Source organism: Misgurnus anguillicaudatus, chromosome 24, assembly GCF_027580225.2.
Source record: "Misgurnus anguillicaudatus chromosome 24, ASM2758022v2, whole genome shotgun sequence".
Classification (NCBI taxonomy): domain Eukaryota; kingdom Metazoa; phylum Chordata; class Actinopteri; order Cypriniformes; family Cobitidae; genus Misgurnus; species Misgurnus anguillicaudatus.
The window spans coordinates 10,987,796-11,007,928 of record NC_073360.2 but is presented as its reverse complement, the minus strand read 5'-3'; the positions used below and the strand labels follow the sequence as shown (position 1 = coordinate 11,007,928).

Genomic DNA, 20,133 nt, shown 5'->3' with positions numbered 1-20,133 from the left:
CTGGTAGACGTACCGATGGTTGGTTGCCAGGTCGGTAGACGTGCATTTCATCCTCTAACCAATGTACGTTCGAAGTTCGAGGGTCTTATTTTTGCATTCAGAGCACTTACGACACTGACCCTAGTGAGAAAAAGGCAATTCGCATGGGGTTGTCACCGCCCTTACCGTAATATGCGATGTTCATAGCACTCCAAATATTTCTTTAAAAAACAAACAAGTCAGAGTGCTTGTTTAAGTAATGTGCCTTATTTTTAAGCATTCATGCCATTTGACGCTTGAAGCGTTTATTTCATTGACAAAACATGATGATGTTTACTTCTCAAAAAACACAGCTTTAAAATAAATACTGTCATTCTTAGGAATGGTCCATTTGAATGGTCTTTTTGCTGAAGCCGTAAACCCGAATCAATTTAATTGATTGACCTTTTCTGGACTTTATTCCATGTGTTTAAACACTAGGCATTGTTCAAGTACAACAATTAGCAATATAAGGGACAACAGTTCACATTTTGTACGTTTCTCTGAGTGTTGCTAGGTAATAAACTAACGCTTACGTGAAATTATAGTGTTTTGTTAAAAGAAATACATCTTTCTAATACCGACTTTAGTAAAGCTCTGTTGCAAAAACTAGCGAGCCGCCATGCTGTTTAATTCTAATGCTGCGTACACATTAAATGCAAAGCATCGTCTTCCTGCTCTAGATTATTCGCAGGATTTTACTTACATTTTTCGCTTGAGTTGATTATTTTCAACTTGCGCGAAGACGCGTTTGAGGTAAATAGCGTATGTTTTTACGGCAATCAAACCGCCCAATTCGCGTAATTCGCACCGCCCCACGCGAGTTTGCGTCTATTCGCGTCTTTACATTAACTTTGTATGTAATCTACAAGCGCAAATCATTGAATTTGCGTCTGATGTACGTCTCATAAGGCAGTGTCCAAAAATATATATAAAATGCATGATGGGTTGTAGGTTATAGTGATACATCACTAATCTCCCTCTCACAATGAATTGTGGGTAATATTAGCATTTTGCAAAAGTGTGCATTGATCTGCACTTCAAATTTTAACCAGAAATAGCAATTCAAGGACACCCAGTTCAACATACACTGAAATAAATGATTCATTCAATTTACTAAACTTCCCAAGGTAAGTGGATGCAATCAATTTATTTAAAGGTATAGCGGAAGATTTTCGTTTTCCGGGTGGATCACCTCTGTTATTGGTCATCCCAGATGTCAATCATTCTAATTATATGTTGACGTATAACCGTCGTACGTGCTCGCCTCTCGGTTCGCTTTCTGCACATGCGCACTTTCACGTGTATGTGTGTTGTGCTACGGTTTCAACCATTGAAGCTCGCGTTCTAGCTGTGTTTTTTTTCCAAAATGTCTGAGGGTCGCAAGAGAAAAAGTGTCTACGAATTGTATGACAAGAAGAGAAAGGACTATAAAGAAAGAAACAAGACCAGAGTGTTTATGGGAGACTATTTCACACGCTGGCGTGAGCTAATAGGACAGGTTGGGTTTCCCACACGAAATTTCTACAGGAAAGGTACATTTTGTCATGCTATTTGGAGAAATCCATTTAAAATCACTGCTAGTAAAGTTGATGTAAGTTATGATTAGCAATGCTAGCCCTGGCACGAGTCACGAACCGCGCAGACACGGTAAACATGCCGACAGCAACTTTTAAACAGAGCGAATAGAAGAACTAGGCTTCTGCATGCTCTCTCTCTCTCTCTCTCTCTCTCTCTGTCTCGTGCACGCGTTTAACAGGCGTTCCCTCTCGGGAGGAGGTAGAGAGTTTCGTGTGCATTTTTTTAAAAAATACGGAGGGGCGGTTCTTTTAAATAATTCGGGAAAATCTTCCGCTATACCTTTAAGCTACATTTAAACAAAAGTTTTTTTATTTTATTTTATTTTTATTTTTTGATTCAATAAATTGATTGCAACCACTTACCTTAAAAAATTGAGCAAATTGAATAAATATTTTTTTTCAGTGTACTATGATTTGGAACGTACCGAGCCCCTAAAGGGGATCGCACACCGGCCGCGCAGCTCAGCGCCGCGCCGTTCTTAAAAAAATTTAACACATTGTTTTCTAAGAGTGTACGCACACCGGCGCTGCCAGGTGGCGCCTGTCCGCGCCGCCCAGCTGTGACTCAGGAAGTTGTTCAAATCCCTGTCGCGCCACACAGCGCCACTCAACTAGTTTAACATTAAATAACATCATATGTGTCCCAAATAATTAACGACTTACATTGGCTGCTAACGTATATTTTGCATTTTGAAGTAGACGCTATCTGACGAAGCTCGCGCTATTTAATGTGCACTTCCGGTTTACAATACCTCCGAGTTCTCCTAGGCGCGACACGACGCGGCGCTGCGCTGAGCTGCGCGGCCGGTGTGCGATCCCCTTAAGGGTACATGGAGCAATATTAAAGAAAGTTTAGTTTCGCGTGCGCACGTGAAATTATCGCGTGCTCACGTAAAACTATCGCGTGCTCACGTGAAACTACCGCGTTCACATTTTGAAATTTGCTTCGAAGGTGAAATTTTGCTTTCATGTGCGCACACGATAGTTTCAAGGTTTTGAAAAAAATCTGCACATGAAGGTTTCGCGCGAGCACATGAAAGTTTCACGTGAGCACATAAAAGTTTCACGTGAGCACATGAAACTAAACTTTAGATTTTTTTTACTCCAATGTCACCTTAGGGGCTCGGTAGGAACATACTTATTCTAGTTTCAAATATTATTTAGGATGGATTGTGTGCAACAAACTTTGGACAAAGGGATGGAGTGTGATGTTAGCATGTCGCTATGCTAACATCTGCATTATTAAATTAGCATAAAAATACATGGTGCAAGAAAACGGTGGTTAAATAGTCCATTTAAAAATTTAACTGAAATAGTTTTTTATAGATTTATTTAGTACATTGTGGGATTTACTAATTTTGAAAAAGGACAGGCGCAAAGGAAGCATAATTTTCTACGGTAAAGAAAAATGCTGTTCTGGTATGCGGCAAACTAGATTTTGCAACAGAGCTGTGCCAATTTCATACAAGCTAACTGGACCATAGGGCTAGCTATTTTCAGACATTTAATGTATGCATACATACATCTTCCACATAAATTCAAATCAAGCTGTTGATCAAAATAAAATAAAAACATATGGATGTTACTAGCAAACCACCCAGTCCCAAAATATTACAAGACATCACAACAAGTTTTCAACATGAGATGAGCTTAGTCGGGAACCTGAACTAGTAGCAATGAACCACAAACATCAACGTCCTTGTTTAAGTACTGTATGACACAGCCGGTGGGCTTTCAAGTATAAAAAGAAGCGATTAAAAGAGGTCTCTCCTTGGCGCGGGAAAAGGCAGAGTGGAGTGAAGCTTGTGAATAACAATCTGCTCGTCTGGCAGCAGGCTGAGCCAGTGAGCATAATGCGTTACCACTCCTCTTTCTATATTCATTTGAGCAAACCCACAAACACGAAGGCAGAACCAAATAAACCACCAACACTGCCATATGTCCTCTTTTAGCAGCCGCACTCGAAGGGCAGAGAGGGTTTAAGTAGTACAAAAAAATGAGAAGGGCACTCCGCAGTCCATACAGTGCAATTGTTCGCAACCGCGTACGTCATGTATTAAAAAAACAAGTCAACGTAAAAATAAAGTAAAACAATATGGTCACAAAAGCAACTTGTCTTTGGCAAGAAGTCCTGGACGCCTTGTCCGAGCGTGCGTTCCCCCTGCGATCATGTCACCTGCGGCCCATCTCCGTCTGTCGCAAGAATTGGATGTTGTTTACGCTGTCAGCTAATTCGGGAAACTGATCGACCGACACTATGTAAAAGCCCTCGTAGCCTTGTGCGCGTCCGGAGCTCAGAAGTTGTTGCCGTTCTGCGTCCGTCCAAGCTCGAGTGCCTTCCTCTCCTTGCCTTAATCTGTGACGCTCACGAGCCCAGGCGGCCGCGACTGCCCTTTGCCGTGCAAGCTCCAGCACACGGACCTTTTCTTCGTCCGGACTGCTGCCGTAGCGGACGTTTAGGCTCAGCGCATCGTACTGCAGCTGAATGTCAGTTATGCGACGCGTACGGCCACCGAGCGCCGTGTTGACTTGTGAGACTGTTACATTAACACCAGTCTCCAGCGTGCGCTGGCCGACCGTCATGCCCAGAAGGGCAAGGTCGCCCTCTACCGGTCCTGATTTGACAAAGTAGTGGGTGTCTAAGCCCACGATGGTGAAGTGTAAATCCTGCAGGTACAGGGACTTGTCGAGCACTGCCGCTATCCGCCGCCCATCTTCGTTGGCCACGCTAATGATGTCGGCGGTCACCCGGCCCTCCCGGATTGCTATTTTGACGCCCTTGCCGAACAACGAGCTGCCCGTGGCAAAGAGGGTGCGGAGAGGCGTCTGAGGGCAACCAGAATCACTCGCTCCATAGATCTGTTCGAACCGCTCCAACCGTACGAAAGACTTCAGCTGCCTCTGGACTTCACACTGGACTCCCAATACAGACTGCAAACATACAAACAAAAACAATCAATTAAATTTGAAAATCTCCAAAAGGATGGACAAAGTTTATAATATTTAGGCTGATGGGCATTCACAATCATCAAAACTTTTTCCAAAGACTGATCATGGGTGACTACTTCCATTACGCAAATAAACTGACTATACAAACTATACAGTCATTGATTACTTTTGTCATTGTGAGCTCAATGATGCCATTTATTGACAGTGACATATTAAGGGATGTTTAATCTGTCATACATCCTAAAAATTTCATGTTATTTTTACATTGACTATGTTATCTATTCCAATGACATACGTTGTTGTTGTTGCAGCTACCATCTCCACTTCTGCTTTTTTTTTTGGGAGTAAGTAACGTTTTCTGACGGATCGCGCAGGATGCTATCTCCGTGAGAAACCCGTTCTACCCCCTTGTTCAGCTGCTCGACTTTCCCCTCAACCAAGAATCAAGCTACTTCATCAACACCTCAAACATTGTACGTTTCCTAATATAACTCAACTGTGTAGCATAACTTATTCTGTTTTATAATTAGGTGTGAATGCACACATTGTAAAAAATACTTTGCTGCCTTAAAATCTTTTGTTGAATCAACTCAGATTTACAAGTCATGTCAACAGAGATGAGTTGTCACAACTTATAAAATATAGTTGAAAAAAGTCAACTTAATTTTATAAGTTAAAACAACTTACCTTTAGTTATAACAACTCATCACTAGTCAAGATAAATAATAGTAAGTTGAAATGACTTGTAAATCCGAGTTGATTCAACAAAAAAATTAAAGGCAGCAAAGTATTTTTTACAGTGATGTTTTTGAAGATCATCCGATAGTGCTGATCTGACCAGTAAAAATTTCAACATATTCTCCCCAACTAATACTACACTGCAAAAAATTACTTTCTTACTTGTCTTGTTTTTAATACAAATATGAAAACATTCTCAAATCAAGATGCATTTTCTTACTGAGCAAAATGACCTAAGAAAATAAGTCTAGTTTTTAGATAAAACTGGGGTTTTACTGCCAATGGGGTAAGAAAATAATCTTGAAATAAGTTTATGTTTTTCTTAAACACTTAATTCAAGAAAAAAATATCACCCCACTGGCAGATAGTTTTGCTTTTTAAAGCACAAATTTACTTAAATTGTATTTTCTTACTTATTTTGCTAATAAAGAAAATTAATCTTGATTTAAGAATTTTTAGATATTTGTACTGAAAACCAGACAAAAATACCAAGAAAGTCATTTTTTGCAGTGTACTATATGAGCCAGGAGATATCTTATAAATATCGAGATTAAAACCTAACTTGCAATATTTGTATTGAAAATTAAACTAAATTATCAACTGTAGTTTTATGTCGACATTAACCTAATTTTTAACATTAACTTAAAAGTTAAACACGATCTCATGTCAATTTGTAACAGTTGTATGAGGTGGCTAATTTGTATGAATTTGCATAATCTTATTTGTGTATTTTATTACAATCTGCTTTTGCCCCGGTGGCGTTAGGGGAGGGATGCTTTCATTATTGCTTTTAGTAATAACTGCACATTTTTGTACAATTCACATCATACAAATTCAAACAAAATCGCCCCTTCATAATATAATTATGTTTTCCCATGATATTGGGTTGCCGAGTAACAAAATTGTACATTTGCGGTGGATAACGATGAACTATCCCCCCTTATTTTTTTGTAATTTGCTTTTAATCACTAAATCTTTATGGCATTAATATTAACTGCCATTGCATTCTCATGTTGTCTATTTTAAGAAAACTATAATCACCAACAGCACCCTAAAAAGATGCCCTAAAGATGCCCTAACCCTAAAACAGTTATGTGACTAGCAGTTAACCTGAATGGCCTAGGTTAGGGATGGGCAACTTCGGTCCTGGAGGGCCGGTGTCCTGCAGAGTTTAGCTCCAAGCATAATTAAACACACCCGAAGCAGCCAAGTACGGTCTTATTAGGCATACTAGAAACTTTTAGGCAGGTGTGCTGAGGCAAGTTGCAGCAAACTCTGCAGGACACCGGCCTTCCAGGACCAAAGTTGCCCATCCCTGGCCTAGGTCAGGGTTCCCCAAATCTTACCCCGGAGGGCCAAAGCAATGCAGAGCTTAACTCCCACCCTGATCAAACACACCTGAGCAAGCTAATCAAGGTCTTCATGATCACTTGAAAATCACAGGTGGGTAGGTTTGATTAGGGTTGTTGTTAAACTCTGTAGTGCTCCGGCCCTCCAGTGTACGATTTTGGGGAACCCTGGCCTAGGTGAAGCAAAGCTGGAATAATGTGCATGTATGGCCTGGAAAGACCATTAGACCAGGAACATAAATCAGGTATGTTTTCATTTAGGCTATATTGAAAAGTAAGATAGTTTTCAGGCAGCCATAAGCCATTTGTTAAAAATAAATAAATACAACACTCCATGAGGCACCCAAAACAGGTTTTTTCTCAAGCTGTATGCTTCCAAATATCCTTTCTGTGGATATACTTTGTAACGAAAAAAGGTTACACAGACTAAAAACCCTTTCCTTGTGGCACCGCTCTAAAGAACCCTTTATAAAACCTTTATATCTCAGAGTGATGAGTGACCATCTCCTTTAATGTGATATGAAAGGAGATCTTGCCATGATAGCGTAAATGTACTGTATAGATAACCAGTAAAGGACTATGTTGAGGCAGCAGATGGATTGTACTCATACTAGAAATAGCTTGTGCTTGGTGGAAATCTTCAGAAAGTTCTGGTAAAACTCCAAAACATATCTGGTCGACTCTTGTCGTCTGCTGTCTGGCTACTTTTTTTCTCATTCAAGTCTCTATTGTTTTTCACGGCAAGATAAGACCTTTTTTAGGTTTGTCTTTCTTAATATTGACTGAAGTGATTAAACGGGAACATAACCAGGGACTGGTATTTTCATGAGCAATAATATGTTTCTGGGCTCCCATATCGATCGGCTAGAGGGCTGTCCATGCAGCATCTAACCCATGTGTAGCATAAGACCCAAGGAAAAGTAAAGGAGGAATACATAATTCAAATAGCACTGGGTGGTCAGATCAAAGTAAGAATCTATCTGGATGATATCTGGCAAATCACTTCACTTAAACATCCTCTACACAGGTCTTTAAGATCCAGGGAGTCGGATTTATGAAAGTTTTACTATCCAGCACACACGGAAATTGAGCGCTACATTTTGAAGTCGTACGATAAGCTTTGCGTGACGAATAGACCAAAATTATTTTCATTACTAAATCTCAAGTCATTCAAGAAACCCAATATGCATCTCTCAAATCACATATTGGAAGTTATTAACATCAAAAGTCAAATCTCAAGTCGCTGGTGCTCGTCTCAACATCACACCTGTGCCATTGAAAAGATATTTGATTTGAGAGCGCATACAGAGTTGTGAATTATTCTATTTGAAAGTGAATAATGACTCAAATTGCGGTCCGTTCAGTTATCGTTCAGCTGCAGACGTCTTGGAGAATTTTCTTTTGTTGTGCTTTTATGAGGTTTTCGAAGCTTGACGAATTGGACACTGCGGTGCCTCTGTATTGAAAACAGGGGGTCAGAAATGACTCCGACTTTATCCTTGTGGGATTTAAAGTAAAAAACACCAGCATACAGGTTTGGAAATACATGAGGATGAGCATACAATGACTCTTTCTTTTTCATTTTTGGGTCAACTAATCTTTTAAGACAAAGCAGGAGTGCTGCTTCAAAGAAGCTCTAATTGAATTAGGAAGTTTTGGCCTGCAGGAAACACAATCAAGTAACAGCAAAACAGCAACTTTGAACCAGAAATGAATTCGAGAAGAAAAGGCTATGAGTAATGAATGGGCATTTCGTCTGTGCCCTCAGATACTCTGCACAGCAGATCTTGTTAATGTAACATGGGGACTATGGTATAAACAACCCACTTCAGACTCTCAAAAGAGCAAGCGTACAGCTGCGAGGCCATTAGTAGATATTTTTTTAATGCTGCTGCTTTAAAAGCCCATAAATGACCCCACAATTACATTGCCAAAAAGCAAATTGGATAGCAATTAGAAATGTTTACTACCTCCCTCAATAAAAGTGTAAAATGGACGGTAGTCGGGTTGAGCCAAAAGGCACTGATTTATGAGTAACTTGGTGGGCATGACTATGAAAAAGCTGTGGGGCGCAGCCCATTCTTTCTGGATTTACTTCCATAGTAAAGATAAAACAGTCTCGGGGAAAACATTCAAAAGTTTTTAACTGTCTCAAAAAGAATATGAAGAAAAGTTTGAAAACTCAAGGTCTTAGGCTCGTCTTTTGAAAGCAGCTTTGAAAGAGTTCACGAGGTCCCTCAAAAAAGAGAAATCCTACAGTATGGGATACAAAAGTAAGGGCTGACATGAGATCTCTGCATTAGACCATCCGAATTGATTTAAAGTCATGCCACGTCACTTGTGAAGAAATAAACCCTGTAGATATAGGATGCTTTCACACCTGCCTTATTTAGTCCGGTTGAATCGTAACAGAGTTCGATAACTCACTTGGTGCAGTTCGTTTGGGCAGGTGAGAATGCAGCAATTGAACTCTGGTAAACACCAAAAGTGGACCAGACAAGTGGACCGAGACCTCCTTAAAGAGGTGGTCTTGGTACGCTTTCAAACGAACTTGGGATCGGACATACCTGGAGTTGCGGAGCCTCATAGAAATTTGGTGGCTTTAGGGTTTGCAGTGCATTAAAACATTGTTTTCAAGCCGCATCCACACTTCATTCTGAAAATGAAAAGTTTGCCTAGAGTGCTGTATACAAACTATGTAGTATATAACAACCAGGGACATAATTACAGCGCGCAGTCGTCTGTCCATGGTGTCTGCTGTATTTTTCTCATTGTTTACTTCCAGGGTTCCACTGGAATTTCCCACATGTTGATTCTGACCAATCGAGAAGCAGTTGAGAAAATACTTCAAAGACATGTGGCCAATAAGTGATGTGGATCTTATCACATGACTGCATTTTGGGTCGTTTCAACTGGTGCGGACCAGAGAAATCAGTGTGGTGTGAAAAGAACCAAAATAGCTAAAAGCTACAATGTATAATTTTTTGACTACAGATGTGAAAGCACCCATAGTGACTATTGCATTGCTTGCTTCCTTCCAAGTGTAGGTAAATCATGCAGTAACTTTCCCTTTGTAAATATTGCAGTGAGAAAAAAACTCTTCGTACCTCAAAGGTACATATTGGTCCCAAAGAGTGCATAATAGTACCTCAAAGGTACATACTGGTACCAAATGTATACATATGTGTACCTAAATGGTACATATTTAGACTTTTTAAATGGTACTGTACCAGTGACAGCTTGGGACCATTTTTGACCATTTTGCTTTGACAGTGTAGTGTATCCTAGATATCCAAATCCTCCAAAGACTGGAGTTAATACTCACGTTCATAAGGTTCTACCTGGATGAACTCCAATGCTTTTAAGGCATAATGGTCGGGACTTTTCAAGTACATAAAAATTAAACAGCTGTGTATGCTATAACGCACTCACATTGACGGAACGCTGTGTGCTTCTGATTAAATTATAATGATCAGTTCCCCAAAGAGAATTCATTAGGGCAAGTCTGGTTTAATAGTGTCAACAACAGTGATGTTCTTCGGAGAGAGGCTGTTGAAACGAGTAAAGCCTTATATCACCAGGGCCGTCACAGGATGACAAAACTCTGGGACGGAGACAGAATTTTAAAAAACTCAACTGAATCTAAAAAGTCTGGGGTATCTACAACTTGAAAGCCTTTTTTGGATACTTCAGTCCTTCTTGAGTGTGAATGCCATATGAAACCTGCCAGGCTGATGGCTTCAAACAGCTCCATCGCATTACATTTAAAATCTCATATCTCAACTGTCTGAAGCACACCCATGCTGCTCAGCTTCAAATGCATGCTTATTATAGAGTGTCTCTTGCCGATGGAGGCTTGATAGATGGAGGTTGTGCTGCTTATACTGGCAAATGCATGGAATGGAAGCTTGAAGAGATTTGGACTTCCTATGGACTGCATTACTTTGAATAAAAGTAGTTGCATTTATACATCAGTGTGGTGTTTTGGTTGGGCGATAGGACTAAAATTGTAAAAATGTAGTGTATAGTACAAGTGAGCAATGGAAAAATATGAGCATTCATGTACAAAGCATGTAATTTGGCAATTTTTCCAAAATACATTAAGTCTATATTAAAACCCATTCCAGTAGTAGTTTGCACCTGGAGTTTATTTATTCTGTTTAAAAGTAGTGGCTTTGGAGACAACTATGCCGGTTTTGGAAAACACTTAAGGTGTCCATAACAGCAGCCAACAGGTGTGGAACTCCATAACCCAATAAGACAACAACTACGATCTCAATTATTCATAAGACTTAAAAGAGACTTGATAATAAGTGCATGTCTGAGAGAGAGAGAGAGAGAGAGAGAGAGAGAGAGAGAGAGAGAGAGAGAGAGAGAGAGAGAGAGAGAGAGAGAGAGAGATAGCGTCGGACATGAAGAGGAGGGAGTGTACATCTAGGGGGAAGCTAAAAAGTGTGTAAGACTGAGCTGAAATCAATGACTGCTGGTGAAGAAAATCTAGAGTGAATTTCCCTAATGGCAGTCCTATTACAAGAGCTCTTTAGCTTGACCCCCTTTCCTTCAGCTTGAAGAGACAGAGCAGAGGCCAAGGTTCATTCGCACCAGAATCTAGGTTGATTGCTGGGGACTCCGCTGGGAAACGGCAAACTTAAAGGTCGAGTTACTGCAAATAATGTCTGAAGTTGGAGCCAAAGGACAGGTGGGTGTTAAGAGGTGGCCAATTGCAAATTTGTTAAGTTACCTTGGTGCTGTCCCACTCCTGAGTCTTCATCTGAGTATGAATGAGCTCATAAGAAGGCTCCATGGCATCAGTGACAGGTTTGTGATAGCCGGGAATTACGTTGTACAGTTGGAAACCGAACGTCACCAACCAGCTGTTAACATCTGTTGGAAGAAACAATGCTATGATTAATAGAGCAACACATTGGGAAAAGATGGTATCTATAAACTGCAGCCGGTAATAAACAGTAGAAGACTTTTGGATTTGGGATTGTGTACCTTTGTTATAATTGTTTCTCTTACTGCATGTATGTAAATTATAAATCCCCAATGTTTTAAACCTCCACTAACATACCAGTTTAACCCTGACACATCCCTAGAAACGCTAACGCCAATCTCCAACTTACTGATATGCTCTTATAATGATTCCCCAGTATTTGTGACATTTCAGTGGTCCTACTGAGATTTATTGCAAATGAGGAAACATGCCAAGCGAGATTCTGTTTGAAATAATCTCCTGCAGTCAATACTAGCAACACTAGTTTCAGAGTCTCAAGTAAATATGATTAATCCCCCACAGAAAGTGCCAACTCTATAAAAAGATGATCATCTGCAGCACTTCATACACACAAAGGACTGATGAAACTTGCATTGAGCAAGTTAAAAACCCAAATGACATTGTCATTTATGGGTGCATAATTATCATATTTCATGCGGTCTTTAAGACCAATCATGAGTATGTGTACTTTAATTTGTTGGCACGGGTGGCGAGTAATCATATTCCAAGTTTCAAAGTGAATAGTTAGTCACGGACAGTGGCAAGTTCACGCCAACAACAGCCTTTATTTGTAGATATGTCACTTGAGAGAGATGTTTTAAACATGAATGTGATTAAAGACAATCAAAAAATCCACTATGTTTCAGAGAGGAATGGAAATGTCAATGTCATCAATCATAAGCTAAAAGGCCGACTCTAGTATATCACCATATCCAACAATCTCTGTATATATCCTCCTTCAAATCTCGCTTTAATGATGTAGCGTAAAGCCTAGCGGCTAGGTGTTTAGCTGAGCTTGAAATACCGCTAGTGCCAAATAACACTGCCATGCAGACACAAACCCTGCTCAAAAGCTAAGACCAGGTTTACTTGGTATATGCATGGTATACTCACTAGGAAAATACAGCTAGTTAACTGCTAGATTAGATTGATGATGACTAGCTGGCAAATTCTGCCAATGTTAAGTTAGGGATGTTATGAAATACTTCTATGTAGTCAATAGAGGAAACGGTTCACTCAATAGCAAGGCTTTGATTTCAGTCAAAAACTAACAATGCACAATCCCAGACTACAAATGCCACTATACTATTTGTTTTTTGGCAAACGCGGTTGCTTTTTTGCTTTAAAGTGGAGAGAGATACAGCCCATAGCTTCTAGTTCTACTGACCCCTTTGTGTTCTTTGTCTAACACTGGGTACCATTCACTAGTATTTACCTCCTGCACAAGCAGAGGAAGCAAAGACTGATGGGACATTTCAGAGGAATGACCTGACTGAAGAACAAAGGCGACTTTGTTGTGCTGTCATTGTTCACAAGCAGTAATTTATGGGGCCTGAAACACCCCAAGCTGAGGCTGGGATGTGAGCCTGGAAAATAATCAATCTGTTGCAAGGAGGGGCTCAAATCCACGTGCTTTGATTGTTGTTGGTAACATGTAACATGAACCCTACTGCAGGGGAAATAATATAAGGCTCAAGTGTATTCCAATAGAAACTTTCTAAGAAGTCTTATGTTTACCTGTCATGTAGCACTTTGTTTCCTGGCTGTTGCTTAGGGGGTTGTTGTTCTTGAACATGTAGAGGTTGAAGGGCACAATGTTGTTGCTGTTAAGCCGCTTCCAAACATCATGGTCAGGAGTGGTCCAACGGCCAGCAAGAACATCGTAATCTCTGCGGCCCATGTGGACAAGTTTGGTAAGTGGCTCGTAGAGGCCACCCAGGTAGCCTACGACTAGCTGGAAACTTGGGTTCGAGTCCAGATACACCTCTCCGAAAGCTGTACGTAGTATCTGTTTGATCATGATGCCAGCACCGCTAAAAACAGCCAACGGTGTGCCAATGTTGTCACAGGCGACATAAAACTCATCACCACTGCTCAGCTCCATGGCAAAGAGGTGGCCCTGAAGGTCATAGTAGAGTGAGGTGATTTCTGAGCTTGAGTGGTTATACATGTGGGTGACTCTGGTGGGGCTGGACAAGTCGGCATAGAAGAACTGCAGATGATGGCCTTGGCTACTTCTGCTGGACACTCTCCTGCCCAATCCATCATAGCGGTACTTGATAGTCCATCCGCCGACTTTGCTGTAGGCTTTAACAAGCAGTCCAGCAGAGTTATATTCAAAGAAATCATTGCCTCTTTGTCTGAGGAAACCATCCTCGTCCAGTCGGTACTGCACGTCACCTAATCGTGTGATGCGATCCCGTATGTCATAGCGCAGTGGTGTAAGTCTGGCGCTATTACCGGGACTCAGAAGATGTAAGTTTCCATTCAGGTCATAACTATAGCGCCACAGAGGTTTGTCATTGATGGACACGACCTGGAGCTGGCCATCGGCGTCATACTCGTAGGCGTAACGAGTGGTATTTGCGTAAGGCCCCACCTTAAGCTCCTTGGCAACCACTCGACCCATGTTGTCATACTGCACCATCATCCAGTACATTAGCGAACGGAAAATCTCGTACTGCACCTCTTTGACACGCCCATAAGCGTCAAAGTGTTTGGTGTGGGTCATGACAGCTGTGGTAATGATCTGGTTGATATCATAGTAGATGACTCCAAACTTGCCAAACTGCTCAGTTTTGCCTGAAACGTCATCGTAGCGGTAGAGGTCAATGGGCAGCGGCGTTTCATTGATAACCGCTTGCATGCTCGTTACCCGAAAGCTGTTGTCGTAGTTGTAGTCAAAGCGAGCGTTCACCATGCCTTCTTCACTGAAGCGAAAGATCTGCCTGTCAATCAGAGGTCCGATCTGCCTGTACCGTATGGTGCACGCAAAGCCATCACTTTGTAGGCCCACAGTTTTAAGCATACCGGCAGATTCATCGTAAGAAAAGGCAATCCGTGTCGTATCGTAAAGGATTTCGAGCAAACGGGAGAGCTTGCCATACTTGTACATAACTCTACGCCCCGTTCCTTGATGGATGGTCTGAAGAAGCAGGCCACTTTCGCTGTAGTCCTGCAAAACCGTTGCATTGCCCTCAGGGGGTCTGTATGTGTTTCTGTAATAGCCGATGGAACGGGTGGTTTCCAAGGTCTGTCTGGCAACATTGGGCATGGTGACCGAAGAGAGGCGGTCATTCTTGTCAAATTCAAAGATGTATTGTCGCTGGCTGTATAGGAGTAGTACCATAGACTGCCGAAGGAAAATGAAAAAGAGAGATAGTCAGTAAGCAGATTTAATGAAGCATAGTAATTCCCAACACATTTTGAGAGCACTTCAAACTGTTAAATGTTAAATTCTCCACCCAATGAAATTGAAGGTCACCAAGAACCCAGGAGTCACATTACACCACATGACTAACTGCACAACAAACCGTAGGGTGTCACAGAATCACTTCAGGGTGCATAAAAATTACAAATAACCTTAATGCTGCTCCACAACACTGGCTGATAAATGAAGTTGGACAAAATCTCATTAAATGAGGATAAAATCATCATATCGCCCCCCCCCCCACCCCGATAACATTACTAATAATGTCACCTAACTATAGAGGTCACTGAGAGGAGATTCTGGAGTGTATATTTCCACAGGAAGCAACTCCTCTTACTTTTTTCTATTGTAGGTATTGATCTTGTCAGCACATGAGCATTTTAAAATGATTAAATTGTTAAATTGAGTCAAGTTAAGACTCATAATCAATACTTTTAAACCATCTATTGGGCTCACAGCATCTCACGCATAAATGCAGTACGTCTTACAAAGTACACATTACGAAGTAAAACCTAGAAATTGCAGTTCTTACATTTCTTTGATACTTAATCCGAATAACAAGACAGTGACATTTTATTTCTATCGCAGTGATATTTTAGGAGCAACGTGGCTGTCAAGCTGTGTACTGTAACAATGTATAATGCAAGCTGTGAATTAGACAGGGTTCGCCGCTGAAGCATGCAAGGTTAAAACTTATTAATGTCACACATTAACAGGGTTCAACGAAGGGACGTCTGGAAAACAATCTAATGCGAGAGAGCTAGGCCCTAGGCCGAATTTCTAAATTAAAGAAGTTACCTTTTCAAGGTAGGTGTAGCTCCAAGACTTTCCATCTGCAAATATCTTTGACGCGATCCTCCCGTTCTGGTCATATTCCATTCGGACCGACATGGTTCCCCTTTGGATACCAGCGATGTGGCCGCCCGGTGAGTATGTGACGTTAACGCCGTTCAGTCGACTGCTTGGAGCCCACAAAGTAGGTCTTCCGGCATGATCATAGTGAATCCTCAAGGTGAACTTTCTGTGGTCATCATACACTTTCTCAGTCCTGGTTACACGGTCAAAATCCATGGACAACAAGTTCCGGTTATGAACCTACCAAATAAAAACAGATTTAGACTTATTTCTTGTATTTTATCTACTGAAATTAATAAAAAAGAACTTCACTGATTGCTAAAATCATTTACTGAGGAGTATCTGTAGAAACCCAATGAGACTTTTGAATAGCAAATAAAGTTCAATGGGAAATGGTCCTAAATGGGCTGTGATCCCAAATGCACATAAGGGTCAGTGCAAGGGGCGACTGAGGATTTAGAGACCTTAAATACCTTCAATTCTTAACTGCATGGCACAATGCATTTCATGGGATACCTTTATTGCACTTTTTGACTGTACAAAAACACAGCTGCTATTTTTTAGGCACATGACTTTGTTTAATGGCTGGATGGTCGAGTGAACGTTGGCTAAATGACCATCTGTGCCAAACATATTTTTAACATACGAATTAAGACGAATTTTGCCCACTCTTTCTTTATACTTTCTTGAACAATGTTCACTTTTTCTATTGGGTATGTTGGCAATCGCAGTGCCTGACATAGCCTAACAGAGTCTTAAAGTTATTGTAAGTTGTTGTTGGATTTGGTCCAGTGTATAGGAGAGGGAAGATGCGAGCATGGCTTTCTCCTCCACATGGGCATGCTGGGAGCTCTCATCTGTGAAGGGACAATTACACAGGGGCCAATTAATGTCACTATTACCTAATTGAGAGGATTATTGTACATTAAAAGCGCACAGCTCATGAATAGGAGAACTCACGCTGGCTTGCCGAACAAAGAGGTTGAGAGAATAAAGGACAAATATTTCCTCCCGACTCTTTTAGTAACCACCCTGCCACATACTGATGGGAACATGACGGCCACCCCCATTTTTTACTCCCACCTTATTATGACCTGCGCCCTTTTGATCAGATGATAACAGGGCCGAGATGATGCCTTGAAAATACCGAAATACTAAAAATACTTGCATCTCTCTGAAAACTGTACAGTAGCCCACACAGGTTCATGCAAGGACAAACCACTACTTGCAAACTACAATAAGTGAATAGACTTGGCCAGTAAATAAGTAACCGCCACGAAAACCCTAACAACCGCAAAGAGTTTTGCACTGGAAATGTAAAAGAACCCAGCGGTTATAACTTCACAGATGTTCATAGGCTTTATAGTGCCAGGGATGAGAGAACTTTGTTTGTCAAGGGCCAACTGGACCGGATCATGATGACGGGAGACCGAAGGGACGGACACGAGGAGAAAGATACAGATGAAAAGAGAACGAAATGGAAAGGCTGGTTCCTCATGCCCAGCTCTGGATGAACAGAAGCCCAACGGGCTGGAAAAAAGCTTTTGGCAGTGAGATCCGGGCCCTCGAGAGAATAGAAACCCACTCAAGGGGAATGTTTTAAATTGGACATTCCTTTATACAGGCTCAGATATCATGGGGGAAAGGGGGTTGGGGAAGGGTGGAAATTTCAGGGTGGTTCCAGAGGACCTCCCTTATTGAGGCTTGAAGCCCCAAAAGAAAGTTAAAACCAAAGGGATGGGCTTATAAAGTACTTATACAAATTTATCACACAACAATATGGATTTTAATAGCATATGCCAAAATTGAAAAGTTAGCACACTGTGACCCTCCCAGGAAAAGTCATTTTTAGTGATTTAATGTTTTCATAATATAAAAAGCATTTTGTGAAAATATAACCTTGATATCTTCAATATTGAATAAGGTCATGCCAAAGATTGAACCCAACGTGAATCAAAATATTAAACTCAAATCAATATAGAGAGTTTAATGTGGATTTTACAAACAGGGTCATACATTTTATTGTGACTATAACAACACCTTTATATTGGGATCTGTATTGGGATCTTTTATTAGGATCTGTATTGGACGTTATTTACAAAATATAAACAGGTACTTTAGTTGTTTCTCATGTTATTTTACAGTGTAGATATACATACAACAAGCGTGACAAGTGTGCGATTTAAAACAGAAGCGACTCGTGTTTTTCCTCGCCCCTCACAATGACAAAGCGTCAGTGATCACAATACATCTCTCGTGGCGTTCTCCGTTTCCTCTTTACAAACAAACATCCATCAGAACTAGTAATGAGAGCCACTGGTCTTTTAAACTCGACTAATTAACTGAATATCTTAAAATCGTCACTAATGCACTTTGGTGTAAAAAGAAAACAACAACTTGTAAGCAATACCACTTATTTCATATTCAACATGTAAACAAATCAATCAAACACCATTTGATTTTCATTTCTGCCATCATAAAAAATGAATTCAATTTTTTGTTCATCAAATTCAATATTTGCTTGCTGCCTAGCCATTAATTTTCCACATTTTTCTCTGTCCGCCGCTGTGGTAAGAACTATAATCTTGTTTATTCAGTGCGATTTGTCGCTTTCTTGAGCAAACACGCCTGCTCACACAATCGTTTTGTTTGTTTGGTGGCGGTATAGTACACCGGCCTAATAATGTAAAGCAAACATTTGAAAAACTCGAGGTCTCGTGTTCAAGCTTTGGGTGGGCTTTTTGGGTCCGAGCGTGCTGTGAGGGGAGATTTTACCCTATTGTATTTCCTAAGCTCTGAGGTTGACAAGAGATGTGGTTGCTATGGAGACAAGGAGATTTTTGGTGGCCTGGCAGCGCAAGCTCTTGTGATGGTGTGGAGTAGCAACGTTGATGGCCATGTGACCCTGTCACAAACACTCGAGGCAGCTAGTCATAAGCATGCCAATTAGCACTTGGTATTGCCAACTGCCTAAGGATCTTAAAGTCTGATCCAGAAAGATCACATTGGACATCTGGGATTCAAGCATTGAAATAAACACATAAATATCATGCACATAAATATCATGATGTGAAGCATTGAAAAAAAAGTACAGAAATCATAATGTAGACTTGTAAAATGGTGCTTCACTGGTATTATCATGGTACTAAATATATTTATAATTTTTTTGGAAGCATATACTGTAAATCTTAAAGCCTGTACTTGTTTCTCTTGGCTCTGTGTCATCACGATATTCTTCTGGCCAAAAGCACCACCTACTCGTACACTACACACACTTGACACACTACACATATTCACCCACATAATCTCACTTGACATGTCACTCAAGGTTGCTGGATGATTTCAGCACAGATTGTCCCTCACTTAATGCTTATAAGCAGCTCTCGTCTCTACAGGGGTCTGGTCTGGATACATGTCCTCTCCAAAGAGGCAACAAGTAAAAAAAAAAACACCCACAGAATAAAAATGTTCCCAGAAAAGTGCCCGGATTAGCTAGTATGCAACTGTAGTTGTTTGTGTAATACTTAGTGTTGGAGTATAAATTGAAGAGAAATAGGATTGAGCACACTGCATAACCACATATGCGACCATGGGCCACAAAACCAGTCACAGGGGTAAATTTTTGAAAATCTGAAAGCTGAATAAATTATTAGATAGGACAATGGGTCTCATTCACTAATAATTGCGTAAAGTTTTTCTTATTTATATGCACACTTGAACTTCTTACGAAAACTTTTCGCCTAATACACAACACGAGTTTGTGCTTATACTTGTACTTACGAATTTGGAGTGTTCTACATGAGCGGCCACGTGCACGAGGTCGGTAATTTGCATAAAACACACCCAAACCAGCTCCATATAAAGGTAGTCCATAGAAAATGTTAGAGCAGTTTGTCATAGAAGCAAAAGAGCTTGTAAAGAAATCCATGATCATATTTATCATCTGTAAAATTCTGTTTTGCTTTGCATTTTTTATTTGGGAGGTTTTACTGTCGCTGGAGGAAGCCAGTGTTTTCCACCGATCGGAGTAACGTTAAAGAAGTATTGGATGTGTTAAAGGTGTAGTGTGTAATTTTTAAAAGCATCTCTTGACAGAAATGCAAAAAAATATACAAAGCTATATTTTTAGTGGTGTATAAAGACCTTTTTATAATAAACCGTTATGTTTTTATTGCCTTAGAATAAGAAATTTTTATCTACATACACAGAGGGTCCCCTTACATGGAAGTCGCCATTTTGTGCCGCCATGTTTCTCCAGAAGCCCTTAATGGACAAACTTTTTTTACTTAGTTGTCTCCAACGATTACATTTTTCCGGTGGCGGCAATTCGCAACCTCACCACTAGATGCTGCTAAAATTTACACACTGCACCTTTAACAAATATGACATTTAAGTAATATGACAAAGACGCGCATCTGTATCTAAAATAAAACAGAC

The 20,133-nt window shown here is 40.6% G+C and overlaps 1 protein-coding gene across 11 annotated transcripts in view; it reads right to left on the bottom strand.

The window, feature by feature from the left end:
• Window positions 1-2,421: 2,421 nt before the first annotated feature.
• The window catches only part of tenm4 (teneurin transmembrane protein 4), a 287,452-nt gene continuing 269,740 nt past the window's right edge, over window positions 2,422-20,133 (bottom strand). For all 11 annotated transcript variants that reach the window (XM_055195967.2, XM_055195958.2, XM_055195960.2 and 8 more), the window contains 4 exons: window positions 15,640-15,936; window positions 13,149-14,763; window positions 11,376-11,518; window positions 2,422-4,529 (listed from right to left, as the gene is read on the bottom strand). In XM_055195967.2, the coding sequence (XP_055051942.1) occupies window positions 3,771-4,529; window positions 11,376-11,518; window positions 13,149-14,763; window positions 15,640-15,936 (2,814 nt within the window). In that variant the 3' untranslated portion in view covers window positions 2,422-3,770. The remainder of the gene's footprint in view (window positions 4,530-11,375; window positions 11,519-13,148; window positions 14,764-15,639; window positions 15,937-20,133) is intronic.